The 22,151-nt window shown below is 50.0% G+C and overlaps 1 protein-coding gene across 2 annotated transcripts in view; it reads left to right on the top strand.

The window, feature by feature from the left end:
- The window catches only part of MDGA1 (MAM domain containing glycosylphosphatidylinositol anchor 1), a 57,803-nt gene that overhangs the window by 15,393 nt on the left and 20,259 nt on the right, over positions 1 to 22,151 (top strand). For both annotated transcript variants that reach the window (XM_027127126.1, XM_027127125.1), the window contains exons 2-6: positions 13,414 to 13,553; positions 17,505 to 17,679; positions 18,779 to 18,975; positions 19,741 to 19,873; positions 20,115 to 20,384. In XM_027127126.1, the coding sequence (XP_026982927.1) occupies positions 13,414 to 13,553; positions 17,505 to 17,679; positions 18,779 to 18,975; positions 19,741 to 19,873; positions 20,115 to 20,384 (915 nt within the window). The remainder of the gene's footprint in view (positions 1 to 13,413; positions 13,554 to 17,504; positions 17,680 to 18,778; positions 18,976 to 19,740; positions 19,874 to 20,114; positions 20,385 to 22,151) is intronic.

Genomic DNA, 22,151 nt, shown 5'->3' with positions numbered 1-22,151 from the left:
GGTCTGGGTTCAAGTCCTGCCCCAGTCATTCACTGGCTGTGTGATCCTGGGCAGGGTACACTCTGTGTCTCAGTTTCCCTGTGCACAAGCAAATGATAATAATAGTGCTCCCCTCAGGGGGCTGTGGTGAAGAGGAAATGGGAACTGTGGAAAACCATTCTGAGCCCAGTGCCTGGGGCTTTTCAGAGGAGGCACTGCTAAGTGAGTGATTCCAGCGCCCAGGCCTGCTCAGGCCTGCTCTGATGAGTCACAGAGGCTGCCACCAGGGAAGTGGCATGTGAGGCTCTATGTACCGGCATGTGACACAATATTGGAGGAAAGGCTGAGACCCTGGTCCTGGAGAAAGTGTGGCAGAATTCCACCCCTCCTCCCATCTTCCTCTTGGGGAAATTTATAGTAAGAATGTTCCCTATGAGCTACTTTATGAGTTGGGAGACAGGTGTGTTTTGCACCCAGCCCTTTACTGCTACCCACATGGCTGCCCATTCCAGACCTCACTTTCCTCCTCAGAGGCAGTGCCCCCCACCTCCTGTCCTTAGCCCCCAGGAGCCTCCTAATGGCAGTGACTTTTCTGTCCCTGGTTGTGATTGAACTTAGGTCCAATTGGCCTCCCCCATCCACAGATCCTTCACTTTTCTCCCCCAGCCGACTGGGTTTCTAGTCATTTACAAGTTGTTCAGAGACTTGGCATGCTGAGATCCTACAGTGCACGCCACTTATGTGGATTCTTAAATTTCAGCCAAAAAAGGAGAGAAACCCTTCAGTGATGGAAGAAAAAAATAATGAGAATACTTAGCAGGGGGGCAAGTATTACATTTCCCAATTTATAAATATACCTGATGCTAAAAGAAAATATGTTCCCAAACTTTATGCTTCTGGAATTGACTCTTGAAAAAAAAAAGAAAAAAAAGATTGATCATCCCTTTCAGAAATTTAACGTGCTTTCCCTCCCAGGGGTGTTCTCCTTTTGAAAGGGACACAGAAAGAGAATGCACGAGTGACTATTTATTTATTTATTTTAAAATTTTATTTATTTATTTTTTGGCTGCACTGGGTCTTTGTTGCTGCACGCGGGCTTTCTCTAGTTGTGGCGAGCAGGGGCCACTCTTTGTTGTGGTGCGCGGGCTTCGCATTGTGGTGGCTTCTCTTGTTGTGGAGCGGGGGCTCTAGGCATGTGGGCCTCAGTAGTTGCGGCACACAGGCTCAGTAGTTGTGGCGCACGGGCTTAGTTGCTCTGCGGTATGTGGCGTCTTCCCGGGCCAGGGCTACAAACCCGTGTCCCCGGCATTGGCTGGCAGATTCTTAACCACTGCACCACCAGGGAAACCCGCAAGTGACTATTTAATATGCTGGTGTTGATGAGTGGTATGAAGAACACACAAAGCAGGTAAGGGGATTTAGAGTGATGGTGGTGGAGGCAGGAAGGCTGTCTTAAAAAGGGTGGTCAGGGAAGGCCTGTCTCAGAAGAGAGCTGAAGGAAGCAATGGGGTGAGCTCTGGAAATCCGGGGAAGAGCAATCCAGCAGGGGGAGCTGCAAGTGCAAAGGCCCTGAGGTGGAAGTGGGCTTGGTCTGCTTGAAGAAGAGCAAAGACAGCAGTGCAGCCGCAGCTGGGAGGAGGACACATGCAGGGTGTGGCAGGCTATTGAAAAAGCTATGGCTTTGACTCAAAGTGAGAGGAGACCCACGGTAGGGTTTTGAGAAGAGAAGGGACAGGGTCTGACCTAATGTTGTAAAGGGATCCCTCTGGCTGCTTGTGGAGAACAGACTGTGCCAGGCAAGGGAGGAAGCAGGGTAGAGCTCTCTGGAGGCTGCTGTAAAAATCCAGGCAGGGCATCGTGGTAGTGGTTTCTAAGACCAGGTTGGTGTTTCAGGGGTCAGATGCAGGATCAGTTCCGAAGGTTGAGCTGGTGGGTTGGGCATGGGATGTGGACGGAGAGAAGGCAGGGATGACTCCCAGGTTTCTGGCTGCCAGTGTGTTTTCAGTGACGGAGGGTGAGGAATGGCTCTCAGGCCTTGGGGGTGTGGCGGGGTCACTAAGTGCTGTCCTCCTGAGGTCAGTGGATGTGGACAGAGGCATAAAGTTAATCAGGCCCTTGCATCTCTGATCCCTGGTTTTTAAACCTTCAGAGGCAATCCTCCTCCTGCCTCCTGAGCTGGGGTGAAGGTCCAGCCTGGAGGAACTACACAGGGGCAGCTTTAAGAGGTTTCAAGCCGTCAGGTTGTGACACCCATAATTCTAACCTCCAGATGGGTGGGATGATGTTCAGGAACCCACAGTAGCCTGGGGTGGGGGTGGGGGTGGGGCAGAGTGCTGCCCAGCCAGAGTGGCGGTGGTAAGCTCTGCAGAAACACTGTCCTTCTGTGCCCTGTCCTTCTGTCCTGGTGTCTAAGGCCCCACCTGCTGTTAAGCTTCAAGATTGATTTTGCTTTCAGGGTTGTTATTATCCACTTAAACAACTTCATAGGAAAAAAACGGAACCCAGTGACCATCAAACATTAACCATTCATTCTAAATTCCCTGCCCACACCTGTCAATATATTTTTACATAGCAGTAAACAGTGGTCCCTTCGGCTCTCTTGGCTGACTTTATCTCCTACACACATCTCCTGGTATTGACTGAGCCCTCAGACCTGTCAGCTTAATGGCCGCAGGGCACCCCCTGCATTGATGCGCTGGAGTTTGGTCACCATTTCTCCAGTGCTGGGCATTTGGGCAGATGCCAATTTCTTCTTCTAAATAGCTCTGCCGTGAATATCTTTATGTGAATTACTTTTGCCTTTTAAATTATTTCCTTGGGGCCTATTCCCCAAAGTGAGATTGCCTAATAGGTCATAGGATAGGAACAGTTTTATGGTTCTCATTTCGCACTGCCCGCCCGTGCTACAAAAAGTTTGAGCCGGGCTTGTGCGCAGCCCAGCCACAATGGATTTTTTTCATTTTAATTTATTTTCACTGGTTTAATAGGTGCATTATGGCCTGCTTCTTAACTTCCAGTTTTTACTTCCAGAAGCTATATTTGGGTCTTTTGAACACCTAATAATAATAAGACCTGATCTGTGCAGAACTTTACAGTTTACGTGAGACACGATGAGCCTAATATTATTGGCCTCTGTTTTGTATGGTGAAATGGGGGTTTAGTCAAGTTAAGCGCTGGAGTGGAACTTCCAGCCAGTTCTTGCAGGTTTGGTTGGAAAGAACTCCCACCCACTTGCCACCATCCCGTTCTTTCAGGGGGCCCAAGCCCCGCCCCCCCACCATCCTGTTCTTTCTGAGGACCCAGGTCCCCCAGATGCTCATTTCAGCCCCAGTCCAGTGCCTCAGCCCCCTGTCTCCCTCGGTTCCCACAGCCAGGCCTGTGTCAGGCTGCAAGCTGTGCCCTGTGCTTCAGGCTTGGGTCTCAGCTCGGGGGGTGGGAGGAAAACACTGGGCTTTTGGGTCATAGGGGCCTTTGAGGGTTCTTTGCTTTAGTGAGGCCGCTGCTCCCTCCATTCCCTGGCCCAGGGTTGGCCAAGGCTCTGCATCCTGGGTTGGGGGCCTGGACCTGGCAGTGTGTCTCTGGTCCCACCCAGGATGTCCCCCATCCCTAGTGTTGGTCACAGGTACGCTGGTGCCTAGGTGACTGAGCCTCAGGTTCCAATAAACAGGGTTACTCAGGGGCCTGTCAGGCTCAACACTGGAGGCTTCAACTCTCAGACTAGGGGGACCTTCTCAGGGTGGACACACCCTTAGGTATGAGTTTGTTTGTTTTTTGCGGTACGAGAGCCTCTCCCTGTTGTGGCCTCTCCCGTTGTGGAGCACAGGCTCAGGACACGCAGGCTCAGCGACCATGGCTCACGGGCCTAGTCGCTCCGTGGCATGTGGGATCTTCCCGGACCGGGGCACGAACCCGTGTCCCCTGCATCGGCAGGCGGACTCTCAGCCACTGCGCCACAAGGGAAGCCCTGTGAGTTTGGTTTTATTCTGCTCCCTTCTAACTATACTTCTAGAGCATCTACTAGGCAGCATGTGCTGTGATTGGTGGATTCCATTCTTATTGTATTTAACACTCTCAATAGGGAGCATTCTTATGCCCATTTTACAGGCAGGAAACTGAGGCTGTAGACTAGAGAGTTAAATGATTTGCCCCAGGTCACACAGCAATTATTGCAAACAATCTGAATGAGAATGCTGTGTCTACTCCAGCCCTGCCCCTCCCATGGGCTTGGTTCAATAGGTTTGCTTTGTCAGCTGGAAGCTTGGTCACATCCAGAATTTGGCCCACTGCCAGGGTCCAGGGCCAAGTGAACTGCAGTGATGGGGTCTCCAGGACTGCAGATCTTGGTGGGGCTGCGTAGCGGGACCCCAGCAGAAAATTTTTACATGAGAAACCCTATGTCCATGGGCCCCACAGCCCCGGGCCAGGCAGACTCAGGTCCTGGGTTCCAGAAACCATTCTCTGCTCTGATAGGTGGTAGCCCCTCTCTCTCTCCATCACCCTGGATGTTCTTCTGGGGAGAGCTTTCCTTCCAGTGATTACCTCTTTCTGTCCATATTGATGTTCTGGTCTCTCGGGATTATGGCTCTTGGCATCCCCCCAAAGTAGACCTCTTCATTCAGTTTTACATTTTCCTCTTACAGGCCCTTGGAACAGGTTCCCAAAGGGTCCCAGGCTATATGATCAAATGGAAAGGGAACTGAAATTTATTGAGCACTTACTAGATGCTAGTGATTATGCTCTGTACCAAATGTGCATTATCTCGTTTAATCCTCACAACCCAGAAATTATTGTCACTAGAGCTGAGATGTAGTATTATCCCCATTTTACAGATGAAGAGACTGAGGCTTCGAGAAGTTAAATAACTTGCCCAAGGTCACATAGTTATTAGAGGAGAGATAGAGCCCTACCTCCTGCCCCTCGTACTACACCATCTGGGCGGCCCCTCAGACTTGCATTTACAGCTTCGGCTCAAGCAGTGCCCAACTTGAGGCATGTGCCTTTCTGATCTCTCTTCCCTGAGTGTCCTGCCTATAATGTTAGCACTGTCCTAGGGCACCTCATTTGTTGACAGTTTTGATCTCCCTGCCCACCAGGGAGAAAGTCCCTTTATAGTTTCCCCCAGGGGACCTCAGAGCCCCCACTTAGAGGGCTTTCTGGTGGCCTGTCCTAACATCCCTCAGTTCATTAGTTGTGTGCAGGTTAGACTTCCACTGGTATGCAGACAGTGAAGATTCAATGAGTAGAACCTGGCACTCTCAAAACCTGTGTGCCTTCTGATGGGGCCAGGGTGTAGGTGCAGTGGTGCCAAACCTTCCCAGGGACGGGGGCACAGATGGACTGGCCACCACTTTCAGCAGTGCCAGGCTCTGCCGGAAGCATCAGGCTGTGCAAACAGTATCAGCTCCTGAAAATGGAACCGGGCCTTACACACAGCGGCAGACCCTGCGAGCCCTACCGGGCCCTGCCTCTGAGCAGAGCTTGTTTTCATGCTCAATCATGGTGACAGGCTGGCAGCCTGTGCCCTGATCTTTCAGCTGTGGCTGCTTTCCACACTCAGTAACAGTGCTCTTGGACCCGGAGGTCAGAGATAGATACATACATACTCAGGCTGGGGAGAGATTTTTGAAGCCAAAGGGGAGGTCGGCTGAATGTGGATCTGGTTTTGGTAAGCAAAAAAGACGTATTGCTGAGAGCAGACTTTAATAGAGTCGACAGCAAGGGGAGGGCAGAGGTGCTTCAGGGAGGGGGATGTGCCTGACTGCCTCTGCATCCTAGAGCCGAGGGCAGGACAACAGGTGCTCAGGAAATGTTACAGAAGGGATCCATGAATCACTGGTAAGTTAACAGGCGATCGTATGTGCCTTTGAAGGGCTGGGAGGCCAGGGACCAAGAGGGAAGATGGAGAGAGAATCATCCTGGACCAAGGTCTAATGCCCTGAGACAGTGACCAGAGGTGGACGGGGCAGGGTGTGCTGATGCTTCCCCTCAAGATGACTGACATTAAGGAGAGGCCAGGGAGGTGGTACTGGTGGGGGGACTGGTTCAAACTTGTTTTCCCAGCATGGAATTGGCACCTCCCCTAGACTCCAGAACTCCTGAGAAGCCACCTGGCCTGTCCCCTGGCCAGCGGCCGAAACAGAGGGCAGACTTCAGCCAGCTCTGCAGACAGGGCTGTGGGGAGGGCAGGGCGAAGCCCCACTGTGGAGAGCACAGAGAGCAGGGTTAATTTTCCTGAGAGGTACACATTTGATGGCCTGTGGTCTGCAGGAGAGGTGTGTAGCATCATCTCTGGCAGAAGGAGGCCCAAGAGGAGCCAGCTGAGCGCCTGCCCTGAGAGCCTCCTTTCAGGCCCCGGCCGCCATTCTCTGAGCAGCTAATTAAAAGAGAAAAGCCTGTTAATATTTCAGCACTGTTAACTCTGCTAAATTATTAAGTGTCCATTTGCATTACATACACAAAAGGATCGATAAACATGTGTGTACCAGGAGCTGGGAGAATGAGGGAGGAGTAGTTTCTAAGGATGCCACGTGGGACAGGCCCAACCAGTGACTCAGAGACTATGTCCTGCACCTGGAGCCCTGTGTCCTCAGCACTGTGCCCGGCACTTGCAAACTGGAAATGCATGGGGCTTAGCACAAAAGTCAGAGAGTCAGATGGACTCCAAACCAGCAGGGTGTCCTTGGGCAAGTTACTTAAACTTGCTGAGCCTCAGCTTCCTTATCTGACTAGTGGGAACAATAATAGGCTTGTTGTGGGCAATAAATAAGATAATAGATACAAAACACTCAATAAAACGCCTGCGCAGAGTAATATTATTATTATGTATATATTATTATGTGATCGTTATATCATGGTGATGGGAGGGAGACCTGAGACATAACTCCAGCTCACAGTAATCCCTCCTTGTTTCCTTTCTGCCTCTCAGCAGGCCTGTATAGGCACCATTCTTATCCCGCCTCTTCTAGACTATGCACTTCTCTAGTGCAGGGCCTGAGTGCCTAGCTCTCTGTACCCCCAGCACCAAGCTCAGCACGTCACACTTATAAGGATTTGTTGAATGACGATCTGATAGAAGGTAGGACCAGACCACAGATTCTGTTTCCATATGGCCTGGCCCGGAACACTCAGTGATGCTTCCAGGAGGTGGTTAGGGTGATGGTACTTGCCCTGCCATCCAGTAACTGGGAGATAGAACCAACTTCAGGTGGGGGAGTCGGCAGCACCCCCTTCTTCTTTTCTCTCCTTGCCTTCCCACCACTCTGCTCTGTCTGGAAGTTTCCGCAGCCTGCAGACACACTTCCCCTGAAAGAGTCAGGAGGGGGAAGCAGAACACCAGATCCCACTTGGTCATGATTAACCTTTTAAAATTTAGGGTGGGGAGGAAAGCTGCAGGAAAGCTGATGTGATGGGGCTTTTCATCAAGAGTTTTCATTCCCTTTGCTGTCTGTCAGCCTTGTTTGGCTCCACATCCTACTGTTGCATCCTCGTGTACTTTGCCAGTGTCCCCCACCCCCTTGGCTCGCAGCTGGGGAGAAAAGTCTCTGATGGGGGATGGGGATCCTTGATGAAATTCCCCTTCTAGGTTCCAGTGAGAATTCTCTTCAGAAGGCCACGGAGTAAGCTGGAATTTGCCTTAACATGCGTCCTTGAGAGTTTGTGGCTTCCTCACTGGGCCTCCTGGGTGCTGGCAGTCCCCACCCCTACCTACGGTTTGGGGTGTACACTTTTGGAGGTAGAAAGGAGTGAGCGGATAGACCAGAAGCATCTGCCAGGGACTTGCCATTTCTGCTCAGTTGCCCTCCTTATGATGCTGCCTCATTGGTGACATGTCTCATGCCGATTGGTTACTCTCAACCAGGGGGCTGGGGAGGGGAATGTTACTTGGCTCCACAGCCATTATGCTCTGTTAGGAAAGAGCTTTATGGTCAAGTGGAAAGCACTGGATTAAACCAAGTTACATGGATGTGTTTATTGCAGGACTTTTCAGGGCCTTTAATAGTATACTCTTGTGTGCTGAGACTCTGAGAGGGAGAAGATGCAGCATCCTTATTTGGCGATGGGCTATCTGTGAGCATTTTATGGCTCACAGGTTTGGCAGACAGTGTTTTCCTTTTCCATGGGGTTTGTTGCTAAATATTGGGAGAGTGAAATAGCAGAAGTCTCATAGGCCAGAAGCAGGGAAATTGTTCCACAATCCTTCCTATTTTCTATCCACCAACGTGGCGTCAAGCAGAGATAAACAAATCCAGCAGTGCCTCTGAAATTCAAAGGGAGCGTGTTACAAATACAACTCCTGAGGCCCGCCCCTGAAGAGTCAGGGCTAGTGGTTCTGCATGGGCCTGGGAATATGCATTGCACGCATTGCAAAGGGCTCCCCTAGTGACACAAGGCGGGGGTAGTGGAGTCCGTGGAGGGCAGTGAGCTGAGTTCCAAGCTAGTGGGAAGAAGGCCTGGGTTCGAGCCCCAGCTCTGCTACTGTCCTGTGTCTGTGAGTGGACAGGGTGTTCCCTTCTCCAGGCCTCAGTCTCCTTCTCTGCCAAAGGAGGCTAACTAGGACGTGCCCTTTCTGGCTCTCAGAACTGAGGCAAGGAGCTTGCAAATATACAGTGGACCCCAGGAATGTATCAGGCCTCATCATCTGTGGCAGATAAGACATCGTCCTTTCATGCGAAGGCCTTGCAGTCCGCTGGGGAGGTGGGGTTTTAAGAGGAGTGCAGGATCACTTACGGAATAATAATGCTGGCTGACATGCTTGACGGCTTACTGTGTACCAGACAGTTTTAAGCACTTTACCTGAGTTTACTTATTTATTCCTCTCCACAACCCCATTTTACAAATGAGAAAACTACGGCTTAAATAACTTGCTAAAAGTCACAAGGTAACTTTCTGAGAGTTAAGTGTGTAAGAGGGACGCTCAGAAAGGGCTCCATTCCATCCCTCCCCTCTGGTTTTCCGACTCCCTGCACAGTCCTCAACATGAACTCTGAACACGTTCATGAAACATCCCTAATGGTTTAGTGTCTGCTTTGAGCGGCTCCACCCCTGAGATATAGAGGGGACCACAGAGGGTGGTCTTCTGTCCCCACCTCTTGCTCCTATTTAATCATCTCAGGAGCTGTCATTTGTTGACAGAACACATACTGTTTGGCCAGATGTTTTACATATATTGTATTCAACCCTCACACTAGCCCTGGGAGAAGGCATTATTGTTCCCATTTTACAAATGAAGAGGCTGAGGCTCAGAGAGGTTAAGTAACTTGCCCAATGTCACCCAGCTAGTGGGTAGCAGAGCCAGAAATTAGTCCCAGATTGTCTGCTCTTTCCACCTCTCTCCAGCAGATCCCTTCTCCGCCCACTCTTCCTTTTTTCACGACGCCCTGCTTTAGGGTCATCTTAGCACTTAACACACTCTGAAACCATCCGTTCATTTCTGTTTCCTTGTTTGCCATCCATCTCCCCAACAATGCTCTCTCAGAGCTGGTCTTTGTTTGCTTTTCATGACAGTCTCTCTAGCATCCAGGGCAGCGGCCTGCTTTTGTTGTTTGATAGACTGAATGAAGGGATTATGTCATGGTGCCTCTTGACTCAGGCCCTGGCCTGGTTGCCTTTAGAATCAGAAAATGTTGCTGCTGGTAGTGACTTCCTGGGGTGTGTAGAGTGAGAGGCTGAGGCTCAGTGGGACAGAACCCCTTTGGGGGTCTGTAACTTGGTGGGATCTCCGTTGGTTTAGGGTCAGAAGCAGTTCCAGCCGTTCCAGGGGTGAGCAGAGTGGGGCAGCCTGACTCATGTTAACGAAACTCAGTGGGGGTGACGGGCAAGTTGGAATGTCTATGCCAAGGGGGTCTGAGTGCTTTGCAATTAGGCAGCACTTGCACCAGAAGGCAAATCTGAACCAGGAAGAAGTCAGCCATGGGAAGTGGCTCCTCAAATAGGACTCAGAGTAAAGGGAGTGGGTAATTGGAATGGTTAGTGTCCACTGAGGAAGCTGGGTAACATCAACAGACAATGCCATCAAAGCGGGGGTGGATGCTCTTTTTTTTTTTTAATCTAATTGAAGTGTAAAGTGATATAGTAAAATCTTAAGCAAATACCTTGATGCATTTTTACGTGTACATCCACCCGTGTAACAGCCGCTCAGATTAAGACTATGAACATTCCCATCTCACTAGATGGGATCCCACCTCCTCCCCAGCAACTTCTCTCGTGCCCTTCCCAGTAAATAATCGCCCACCTCCACCCAAGGGCCACCACTGTTTAGATCTCTGTTACTATAAGGTTGGTTTTTCCAGTCTCGAATTCCAAATGTATGAAATCATACACTATTTCCTCTTTTATGTCTGAGCTCTTTCACTCAAACTGTGCTGTGAGATTCAACAGGGTTGTTGTGTCCATCTGTAGCTCTTTTTTTCACTTCTGTGTAATATTCCATTGTATGACCGTGCCAGGATTTATTCATCCTTGCTGCTCTTGACGGACATGTGGGTTATTTCTTGTTTTTAGCTATAATGAATAAAGCTGCTATGAATGTTCTCGGACCTACTGTTTGGTTGTCACAGCACTAATTTCTATTGGGTACATACCCAGGAGTGGAATTCCTGCATCATGGGGTGTACCCTTGTTTAGCCTGAGCAGGTGCTGCCAAAACCTCTTCCAAAGTGGTTCTACTATTTTAGAGTTGGATAGTCTTAGGAGTTAATGTCATTAAAGGGCGTTAGATAATCTTAATGATGTCATCACCCCTGATGCCAGCTCATAGCCCAATGTCCAATGAGGAAGAGTACCTGTCAGGTGGCAAGAGACCTTGTGTCTCCTGGCCAGGCCCCATCTTTTCTGGCTTGGGCTGGCCAGGCCCTGAGAAAGTCCAGCTCTCCAGCTCCTTTTCAGTATTCCTTATCAGTCACCAAAGTGTCTTTCATTACAACACTGCCTGGCTACGGGCAAGCCACAGTGTCCAAGATTACAGCTTATCTTCCATTGGAGCCTGTTAAATCAATGTCTTCCTTGTTGAGAGGCACCCCAGGCCTCTTGCAGACATCCATGCAGCCTTCTGGGCTTATCAACAACTGGCACACACATCACACATTGGTGGGTTTTTTCCCGAGGACCTTGGCCACAGATGGCTATCTTTTCCAAAGCATTTTCACTGCAGGGGATGATAGTTTCAGACCCATTCCCTAGATTCCAGGGTGCATCTTATACAGGGCCCACGTGCTGCTTATAAAATTCATAGAAAGTAGGAGTTGAAAAAAGACCTCAGAAGTCATCTAATACACTCCCCTCCTATAGGTGGGGAAACTGAGGCCCATGAGGTGTGACTTGCCCAAGGTCACACGGCTTGTCTCCCGACAACTAGCCTAGGTTCATTCCTCCATGGCAGCCAGACTGGACACTCAGACTCTGGGTTGGTAGCCGCTGCCACTGTTTGTTTGCAGAGACTCTCATGGTTAAACACAGCCTACATCACCCCCCAGATGGCTGCCCCACAAACTTCTTGATGTGTGGCCGGGCTGCCTCTGTGGACCCACCTCTGTAATGAGTTCATGACTGTCCCATCAGTGTTGGTTGGAAAGACTCTGTTAAGGTGCTATTTGTGGCGACAGTAGAACACATCAGAGTTCTACTAAGCACTTCTCATTTATCCTGTGTGATGATCACATCCACCCTTGTGAGTTCTCAGGGTTGGTAGCATTCTCTCCATCTTAGAGATGAGAAAATGAAGGTCCAAAAATCACTAGTGTTTTACCCCGGGTAATATGGAATATAAAACTGCCCTATCAACCTGCAGGAAGCCCCCCTGTTTTCTGAGGGCTGGTTCAAAAGCTGCCTCTTCCATAGAGCCTTCTGTGATTCTTTCTCCAGCAGACAGTGGTGTCTCTCTCCTCTCACCTCCTCTTTACCTTTCTTAACAATGCTTAGCAACTTCACCATGGCATATTCCTCTAAATTCATTCATTCAGTGTTCACTGAGTACCTGCTATATTCAAGGCTTTGCGCTGGGGATACCAAGGTGTGAAGCTCATGGTCTGGTAGGCAGAAAGATAAGAATGCTGAATTTGGTAGACACGCAGATTGATGCTTTGCTGTTGCACTGGAAAAGTGATGGATACGGAAGGAGGGAGGATGTAGGTCAATCATGGAATGCTTCCCGGAGGAAATTACACATTTTATGAACAGGTTTTATCTCACCTCCCTGCACCTCTTTAGGGCAAGGACTGAGTTTTCACCCCCTTGTGTCCCTTGTGCCCTGGATTAGCTCTCCTGCCTCCACTCCCTCCATCCTTATATGTGAGCAGACAGGTTTGAAATTGGGGGCCTTGCCCTCCTTCCCAGAGCCCAAGTACTGGTGGGCTGGGGGCTGGTTTGCCTTCAGGACAGTGGGGCTAAGACACTGAAGGAGGGCCATGAACTTTTCTGGTTCAATCATTTTCCCTTTGGGTCCCCCAGCCATATCGCAGCTCTGGTCCCCCAGCCCTGGTCAGATCCCAGCCCTGGCCACTGTGAGAGAGGTTAGGGAGGATGCAAAGTCTTGTGAGAGCTTCCAGGCCCCCGGTGAGAACTTCTCTCCCTTGGAGAGGAGGCTGGCATAGGTTCAGAGAGCAATGAGGGAAAAGTAACAGGCGTTTGGGTGAAGGGAACGTGCAGTCCCTGGGGCTGGGGGCCATCTTAGTTAGGTTCGCTGAAGGTTGAGCCTTGGATGGTTGGTGGCAGTGAGTTCAGGCAAGTGATGTGCTGAGAAAGTGCTCTAAGGACCAACTGAAAGGGGACAAGGGGAACAGCCAGGTGAAAATGTGGTTTAGTTGACTTAGTCTCAGCCTGTTCCCTGGGGTGGGGTAGGGGGCCTCTGGAGCATGAACAGAACTGCGGTCACCCCAGCTTGAGGCAAGGTGGCTGGGCTTTTGCATCATGTCCACCAGTCATTGGGGTGTGTATGTATTGGGGAAGGGATGACCTCCTATAGGCATGTCTGGTCCAGGCAGCTTCCACTGGTTGAGGGCAATTCCCTGGGGCAGGTGAGCTCTGCGTGCCTAGCAGCTAACACAGCAGCTGGGAGTGGAGGCACCTGCCAGATACAGGGAGCTGGGCAGAGCACCAGCAGCCTGCACGACAGGGGGCTGCTAAGACATGATGCTCCCTGGGTGATAACCACTCTGCACAGATTACAAAGCCCCCTCACAGTCCTCAGCTCATTGAAGAGCACAGATCTCTTGCAAGGGCCGTGGGATGGGGAGGAATTGCCCCTGTCCTGAGTCCCTGGCCCTTCTGGTCTGGCCCGGGGCCCTAGGAGGATTCTTTCCTGAGCTCGATGGCATCAGGCCTCTGAGGGATGTCATGGAGAAGTCTGGGCTGACCCCTCCCCCTGACACACTCAGGAGGGAGCCTTAGACCCCCTCTGGCCTTGGTGCCTCCCGTCTAAACCTCCCCATCTCCCGCCAGCTCCAGCCCAGGCTCAGATCGTGCACGCGGGCCAGGCGTGTGTGGTGAAAGAGGACAACATCAGTGAGCGCGTCTACACCATCCGGGAGGGGGACACCTTGGTGCTGCAGTGCCTTGTCACCGGGCACCCTCGGCCCCAGGTAAGCCCCTGGCCTGGCTTGAGCAGGCCCCTCCTGCCCCACCCCGCTCTGGGATCAGAAGAGGCAGTGGGAGCTGTGACTAGAGACGGACAGCAGCACGTCAGCAGAAGACAGGAGCCTGGGGCTGGGGAAATAGCTGGAAAATAAACCCTGTGGGGAAGGGCTAGAGGCTGTGGGCTTACTCACCTGGAACTATTGATGACTGAGGGCAAAAACTGAATGTCAGTTGTTCAGTTCCGCTCCAATCCCTGTATCTGTTGAGCAGACGCTCTATCAGATATATACCTTCAACCACTGTTTGCAGGCAGACCACGCACCAAGCACTATGCTCGTTACTTTCTCCAGTGTTTTCTCTTTGGAGCCTCGCAACCGTGCCGTGAGGAAGGCATCAGGGCCTCCATTTTAAGCTGAGGAAATCGAGGTTCAGAGAGGTTGGGTAAACTCCCAAGGTCCCCAGCTCTTGTGAGGGTGGGAGCAGAATTCACATCCAGAACCAGCATTCTCTGTAACTTGGTACACTTCCTCCTACTTCAGGAGGCTTCCGGTAGGCAAGCCCCACACTTTTGACATTAAGAGACTCAAAGCTATTAGAAAGTAACAGAAGATGCGGATCTGGAAATTCTGGGTGGATTTTGTCCCAGACGAAGTGTTTGGTTCAGGCAGGAAGTATTGGCTGGCTATCACTGAGAGCTGACAGGTGGAGGCAGGAGGGTGGGCTGGAGGGATGGGTAAAATTTGCTGGCGAGCTGCGGTGACCTTTAAAAGCAACAGAAAAGGTTTTGATTGGATCCTGGGAAGCACAGTGATTGCAAAATCCTTTTTTGGGGGGACAATTTTGGGAACAGGGACAGCTTTAGTAGGTTTGGTCTTGAGACAAGCAGATGGACAAGAAAACTCCTAAAGACTTTTTCAAACTGAAACTGTCATCACCGCTTCCTCCTTCTTAAGGGTTGTTTTTTGGAAGTGTAAACAATGCTGCCAGTCTTCAGGTTGGTGTTTGCATAGGTGTGACTTTAGGCATGATGCTCCCTAAAGCCAGGGAGGCAGCTGGCCCACCTCTCCCTCAGGCTGCACTGGCCATCTGTGTGTGTCCCCTTCCGCATCACATGTAGAAGTCGTTTGTGGCTGTGGCTGTGAGTGCATGCACCCATTTTCTATTTCCATTTGTAGTTTCATTATTCTTCCTGCCACCTAGGCTCAAACCCTTGGGCTCATATTTGACTCAGCCGCATATCATTCCCCACACCTAGCCAGGCTCCGAGGCCTTTCTTTTTACGTCTCTTGCATGGGTCTCCTTCTATTCCTCATTACCCCTTGAGGTCAGACCTTTAGCCTTGTCCCTTGGACCACTGCAGTAGACTCTAACTGGCCTCCCATTCTCCTACATCTCCCCCTCCAATCCATTCCTGCACCCTGCTCCCAGAATCATCATCCTTAGACCTGCTACATGATATCACTCCCCTGCTCAGAAACCTTCGATGACTCCACATTACCTACCAGACCCAGTTCAGGCTCATAGGGGTGGAACTAAAGACCCCGCCACAATCCAGCCCCCAGCTGCCTGTCCTGTCTGGTGTCCCACGGCCATCCTCCTCACACCCCGTCTTCAGTGAACCTGTCCAAATACACCCTGTTCATTCTTGCCTTAGCCACTGCTCTTTACCTGTCCTGAAATGCCTTCTAGTGCCTTTTGCTCATTTCATTACAGTAAATATTTATTGAGCACCTGCTATGTGCCAAGTACTGTGATGGGTCCTGAGGATACAGCTGCAGTTCCTGTTGTCATGGAGCATCCAGTCTAGGGGTGGAGCAAGTATCATCTCATAGCCCAGTTTGTTGTCAGAGGGAAGAATGAGTGGGCATGGAATTCCCTACTCCAAACTAATAGCAAGAGAGAGGGACTCTCTATGGTTAAAATGAAGAAGAAATCTATAGCGATGGTAGTGAGCAAAAGCTGAAGAAACTGGTACTTTGAGGGACTTAACTGCGTACTCACCTCAGGGGTAGTAGTATTAATACACACATGGGGGGTAAGCGCTGAGGCCACAGGCCCATCTATGACTGGAGCTAGAACTGGACTTCTTACCTAAAGCTGGAAGCTTGGTAAGAGTGATACCACCTATGAATGGGGACCAGAAGATCTCTGCCCCATAGCCCAGAGTCACAGCAGGGAGCAGACTTTCTGCTTCAGGGTGTGGGTGCAAACAGAGTCACCTATGAGAGAATAACCCTAATCCAGTCTGGGTCTTGCACTATCCGAGTGGTGAGGAGACCTTAAGCTGAGAAACTAATATAAAAACTGGGACTTCCCTGACGGTCCAGTGGTTAAGACTCTGTGCTTCCAATGCAGCGGGTATGGGTTCGATCCCTGGTCAGGGAACTAAGATCCCACGTGCCACGGGGCATGGCCGAAAAATACCCAAACTGGTTGAAACCTGTGAATGCATATATCTTGGGCATAGGCAACCATAAAGCTACACCACAGACAGGCCCTGTCAGTGCCCAAGTGGGAATTCTGAGGAAGATAATTCCTACTGAATACAAGCCCATGGGGTGAAATTTTAAAGCATATCTGAAAATACAGTGCCAGGAGAGCCAGTCCATAGACCCAAATAATTGAACAATTCACATCTGAGAAAACAGAGATGATAGAGCAATATGAAAGGATCTTTAAAATAAATGTGTTTAAAATGTTTAAAGAGATAATGGAAGGAATAGAATCTATAAGACGGGAGATTATAAAACCTGATCAGTTAAGATATGGAAAAAAGCAAATAGAAATCCTAGAAATAAAAAATAATAGTCTTTAGAAAAATTTGGCCTCAATACCATAGAAGTAGCTAAAGAAGAAACTGGTGAATTGGATAATAGATCCAAGGAGATCAGCTCCAATGCAGTCTGGAGAGGACAAAGGGATGGAAAATGTGAAAAGGAAGTTGGGAGACATGGAGGATAGAATGAGAAGCTGTAACAAATTTAGGCGTTCTACAAGGACTAGAGAAAACTTAGAAGAGGCAACATTTAAAGAGATAAAGCCTGAGAATTTTGTAGAATTGAAGAATGGTACGAACTCTCAGATGGATAAACCAAGTCCTAAGCATTTGTAAACAAACCCCATCTAGATAAATCAAGGTAAAACTGCAAAATGTCAAGTACAAAAAGCAAAGACATTTTCATGGTCTTGTTCTTTTTCCAAAGCACCCTCTGATCTACGTCTGAATGTCCTGAAACTGCATGTAGCCTTCCCCAAGTTTTGTAACCCCTGGGTCCATGAGGGTAGAGTTGAGGGTGGTGAGGAGATGAGAACAGCAGTGACACACCGTCACTCCTGCCAAATTCTATTGGTCACACAGACCAGCCCTGGTACAAAATGGGAGGAAAGTACAGAAAGGTGTGAATACCAGGAGGTGGGGACCACGGGGGGCCATGGTGGAGGCTGGCTATCACATACACCTCTTTCACAGATGAGAAATCTGAAGCTAGGAGATGAGTAACCTACCCAAGGCCACTAAGCTAATAAGTGGAATAACAAAAATTTAATCAAATTCTTACTTTTCCAGGAATGAATTATATACTCATTTAGTCTTCTCAGTAAGCCTAGGAAGGGAGTAATATTTCCATTTTACACATGTGGAAAGGAAGGCAGGAGAGGTCGGGTAACTTGCCCGCAAATCCATGATGCTAACAACTGCACATACTGCCTTTTTAAAAGCCTCTTCCACCTGACCCCAGATTCCCCAGGCTCTTCACTGAGAGGTCCTACCTCCAGCGTGCATTCCCACGAGGCTGTTTGGGTTAGTTTTGCAGGCCTGTGTATGCCTTATGTGCACTCGTGGAAAAGTATGGCGGTGGGCGGGGACCCCCCTCCCCTTCCCCCTCCCCTTCCCACTCCCCTTCCCCCTCCCCCTCCCCCTCTGTGCGGTCTGACTCTACCCTGCCTGGCTGGCCCAGGTGCGTTGGACCAAGACTGCGGGCAGCGCGTCGGACAAGTTCCAGGAAACATCGGTGTTCAATGAGACACTGCGCATCGAGCGCATCGCGCGCACGCAGGGCGGCCGCTACTACTGCAAGGCTGAGAACGGCGTGGGCGTGCCTGCCATCAAGTCCATCCGGGTGGACGTGCAGTGTGAGTCGGGTCTGCCTCTGAGTACCCGGGCCAGGGGCCTGCTTCTGGGGGCTCAGGCTGGGAAGGAGGAGTGGGGAGAAGGGTAGAGAAGTGGCACCTCCGTGGAGAACAACGGTAGAGACTTTCTCTTTTCCGGGATAGAGAAGGGCATCCCTGATGTTCCTTTGATGTGCACTACCTTATACCATTCACCCATCTCTATCTTTAATCCCATATGAACCTTGCAGCATCCCTGCAAAGTGGTCAGGGAGGGCAGGACATGTTGGATTATACCCATTCTACAGATGAAGAAGCTGAGACTAAAGGCTTGTGACTTGCTCACTGCATAGGTCTCTTCTCATTATGGTCCAGTGTCCTTCCCACAGTACCTCATGTCTCTGCTTTTGTCCCAGGGAAGCTCTGAAACTTCCCTATCCCAACACCTGCAGGACCAGGCACCCCTCAGTCCTTGCTACAGGTTGAATGGGAAGCCCTCAGTCCCTGCCTGCCATCCACGGATATTCCCTTGACCACTCAGAGGCTATCTCCCTTCTTGCCATCCGCCTCTGTGCCATCCAGGCTGACCTAGGTACCAGAAGCTGTGGGGCCAGGCCCAAAGATCTGTCTGCCACCATCTTAATATCTACAATGAACCTATCCATTAAATACACCCCCTGCCCCAAGTGGGACCTGATAGAGTGGTGGAACCCCAGGCCCTCTCTTCTGTCCCCCTTCAGCCACCCAGGGGCCTGACAAACCCTGGGGCTGAGGGTCGTTTCTCAAGTTATTGCAGCTGGAAGGGTCTGGCAGGCATGGCCTGATTTCCAGTGTGCAGCTGCTTCCTCCATCCCATGATAGGAGGGTGAAGATAGACACACACATACCCCCGCCCTCCCCACCCCCCAGCCAATGCAGGTCCCTGGGGAGGGACTGCTGAGAAGCCAACACATCCAGTCCCCTGCCTCTGACAGGTTGCTCAAGCTTGCAGGGCTGGGAGAGCATCTTGCTCTCTGGAAGCATCCCATGAGGGTAGCTTAATTTTCCCTGAGAGCTGCCAGGGGCCCAAGCCTTCCACCTAGGGGGTCACGCATCTGACTCCACTGGGGCTGTGCCCTTGCAGACCTGGACGAGCCAGTGCTGACAGTACACCAGACAGTGAGCGATGTTCGAGGCAACTTCTACCAGGAGAAGACGGTGTTCCTGCGCTGTACGGTCAACTCCAACCCACCTGCCCGCTTCATCTGGAAGCGGGGCTTGGACACCTTGTCTCACAGCCAGGACAATGGGGTCGACATCTATGAGCCCCTCTACACCCAGGTCAGGATGGGCGGCAGCTGGCTTGGTCTCCTCATGGCTCACCCCACATTCTTCCTCCTGCACCCCACAAGGGAGGGAGCCAGGGGGGCTGAAGCCTCACCATCTGGAGTTCCAGGGACTGCCCTGACTCCAACAAGTTTCTTCTGACATCAGAAGCAAGCATTCTGATTGGGCTTCAGACCACCTGGGGCAGACAGAATTGAGACAGAAAGGTCAGGAAGCAGTGGTGAGGACAGGAGAGTCCTCAAGGCAACATGTCCTCTAAGAACTTTGCCAGTTAGGTGAGGCACCTCCTGGGGCAGACAAGTCATCCCTGCCTGTTGCTGGCTGTCAGGGTCTTTGGAACGACAGGCAGGAACAGCAGGAGTTGGGGTAGAAAGATGAGTCACTTCCCATGGCTCTCCTGCAGTCCTAGGAGATGGTGATGAAGCCATCCTGCAAGAGAGTGTTCAGAGGCAGCTTTCCTAGGTGGCTGTCAGAACTCCACATGTAGCCATGGCCTGTAGGGCCAGCCCTATATTTGTATGGGTAGTAAGACAGAGCAGGATTCCCTCGTTACCCTTCCATTTCCTAGAATGGGGAAACTGAGGCCTGGTCCTGACCAGTGTGTACCAGGACACCCTCAGACCCATGGAAGCCCAGGGTATGGGGAGTGTGCCATCCACCCCAGGCTCAGTCCTGAATAGGAATTTGCTTTAGCCTCTGGTGCTTGGTGAATGTGTGTGAGACCCAAGCAGGCCCCTCACCCCAGTGGTCACTGCCCAGGGGGAGACCAAGGTCCTGAAGCTGAAGAACCTGCGGCCCCAGGACTATGCCAGCTACACCTGCCAGGTGTCTGTACGCAACGTGTGTGGCATCCCGGACAAGGCCGTCACCTTCTGGCTCACCAACACCACGGGTACAGGCACTTCCCCGCCCATCCCCTTTCCCACCTGGGCTGAGTCCTCAACCAGGAGGTGGTGCCCATCTCATGCAAGACTCCAAGCACATCACCACGAGTGTTTCCCCTCCTCCTTCCTGCCTGCTCCTTCCCTTCTCCCCCTGCAGGCCTTCCCTGGCCCCCATTCCCTCCCTGATTCTCCTCCCCCACATCTGGCCCTGCCTCATGGTCCCCTAAGACCCCATTCTTGTCCTCCTAGCACCACCAGCCCTGAAGCTGTCTGTGAACGAAACTCTGGTGGTGAACCCTGGGGAGAATGTGACGGTACAGTGTCTGCTGACAGGCGGTGATCCTCTGCCCCAGCTGCAGTGGTCCCATGGACCAGGTCCACTGCCCCTGGGTGCCCTGGCCCAGGGTGGCACCCTCAGCATCCCTTCAGTGCAGGCCCAAGACTCTGGCTACTACAACTGCACAGCCACCAACAATGTGGGCAACCCTGCCAAGAAGACTGTCAACCTCCTGGTGCGATGTACGTGGCTCCGGAGGGGTGGAAGGAAACTTGGGAAGCAGACAGGGTCCCTGTACCTTGGGAACTGAAATGGGAAAGGCGCCTGTCTGCTTCTCCTTGGTAGGGGAGGTAGGCTGAGAAGGCAGGTTCCAGGCACTTTGATTTCCCTGCAATTCAGGTGTCTGCCAGCAGATGGCAGGACTAAAATTTGCATAAAGTTTTATTTACAGTTTACAATCAATACATTTTCAAATATAACCTCAACAACCCAAGAAGTAGGAAGGGCTGGTGTTGATTACCTAGTTTTTTTTTTAGACTGGGAAACTGAGGCTGCAAAAAGCTACATGTGGACATTCCAGACTCTAAGAGAAAGTTCCTGACTTTCTCCCTGTACAATGGTTTCTACATGATTAATAGAATTAAAGTGAAAATAACACACTTTCCACATACCTCATATGTAAATCTTTATTAGCAAAGCATTTCAGTGAGTATAAAGATAATTACTAAATGTAAAAATGATTAAAACTTGGAGCACAATATAAAGAAGTACAAATACTTTCCTAACTAAATTTCAGCCTCAGTAATTATCATTAGCTGCTCGATAAGATCTTGATTTTACTACTCTGCTTTAAGGAGGAAACTTTAAATTCTTCTGCTTGTGCAGCTTTAGGTGGTTGTTTTAAAATTTATTAAAAAAAATTTTTTTTAAAGATCCAGGCTTGTTTCCAGCTCTTTAGCACTTGAAAGTAAAGTACAGCTTCTGTCAAATTCAATTGAGCATCTTCTGATGAACACTCTTCTTTGTTCATCTGTCACTGACCAGTCTCTCCCTGACTCTCCTCACCAAGAGAAGCTAGCTCTCTATGACTTTTTACTTAATTATGATTAAGTAGTGAGAAAGATAATAGTCAAACTGTGGTTATCTAATGACTACTGTTTCCTTTGATGGTACTTTTCCCATCAGAAGATTGTTCTTCTCCACCTGATCCATATGCCCTTTAAAACCTGGGTTGATAAGATTGCCATTTTCATCAAATACTTGTGGTCACCTCTCGGGGTGACATACAGCCTGCTTCACTCAGCCCAGTCCTGATTTATGGCTGTTGTAGCAGAGTCCTTTCCAATGAGCACCTAATATTAAGAATTCTGTCTAACTCTTGGCATACATAAAACAATTTTTAGATTTTTAAAGGAGGCCAGACCATTTTCTTTCTAAACTCTGTATTTTTATGTAATTGCATGTAAAATGATTGTATTGGTCTCTTTTTTTTATGACACAAACTTGTTGCAAAGAGCTAAACAGCACAAAAGGGCAAATTAAGAATTTCCCCTCAATTTCCCTCAGTCCCTTTCTCTAGATAGAACCAGTGTTACATTCTGGTGCCTCTTTCCAAAATTTGTATTTTGTATATTCTGGGTTTAAAACAACAATAAAAATAAAGCAGCGTAGTAGTCAAGAGCACAGGCTCTGAGTGTGAATTCAAGATTGGCTATTTACCAATACTTCTTTGAGCAAGTGAATTAAACTGTCTGAGCCTCATTTCCCTCCTTTGTAAAATAGGGAAAATAAAATGCCTCCCTCAAAGATTGTGGGATGGGCTAAACGAGGAAACCCACATACAGTGCTTAGAACAGGGCCTCTCATAGTGTATGTTTGGTCAACAGTGGCTGTATTGATTACTAAACCCACTTTTCTACAGCGAGCTTTTTTTTTTAACTTTTGGAAACACATCTGAGAGAGGAGAACAATTTCCAAGCAGAAAAAGTGATGGTTTCTCCTGGGAGTGG

Source organism: Aethalodelphis obliquidens, unplaced genomic scaffold (genome assembly GCF_003676395.1).
Source record: "Aethalodelphis obliquidens isolate GAN/ISIS:26980383/991018 unplaced genomic scaffold, ASM367639v1 scaffold31, whole genome shotgun sequence".
Taxonomy (NCBI): domain Eukaryota; kingdom Metazoa; phylum Chordata; class Mammalia; order Artiodactyla; family Delphinidae; genus Aethalodelphis; species Aethalodelphis obliquidens.
The sequence above is the reverse complement of the archived record's forward strand: the minus strand, read 5'-3'. Positions and strand labels throughout refer to the sequence as shown.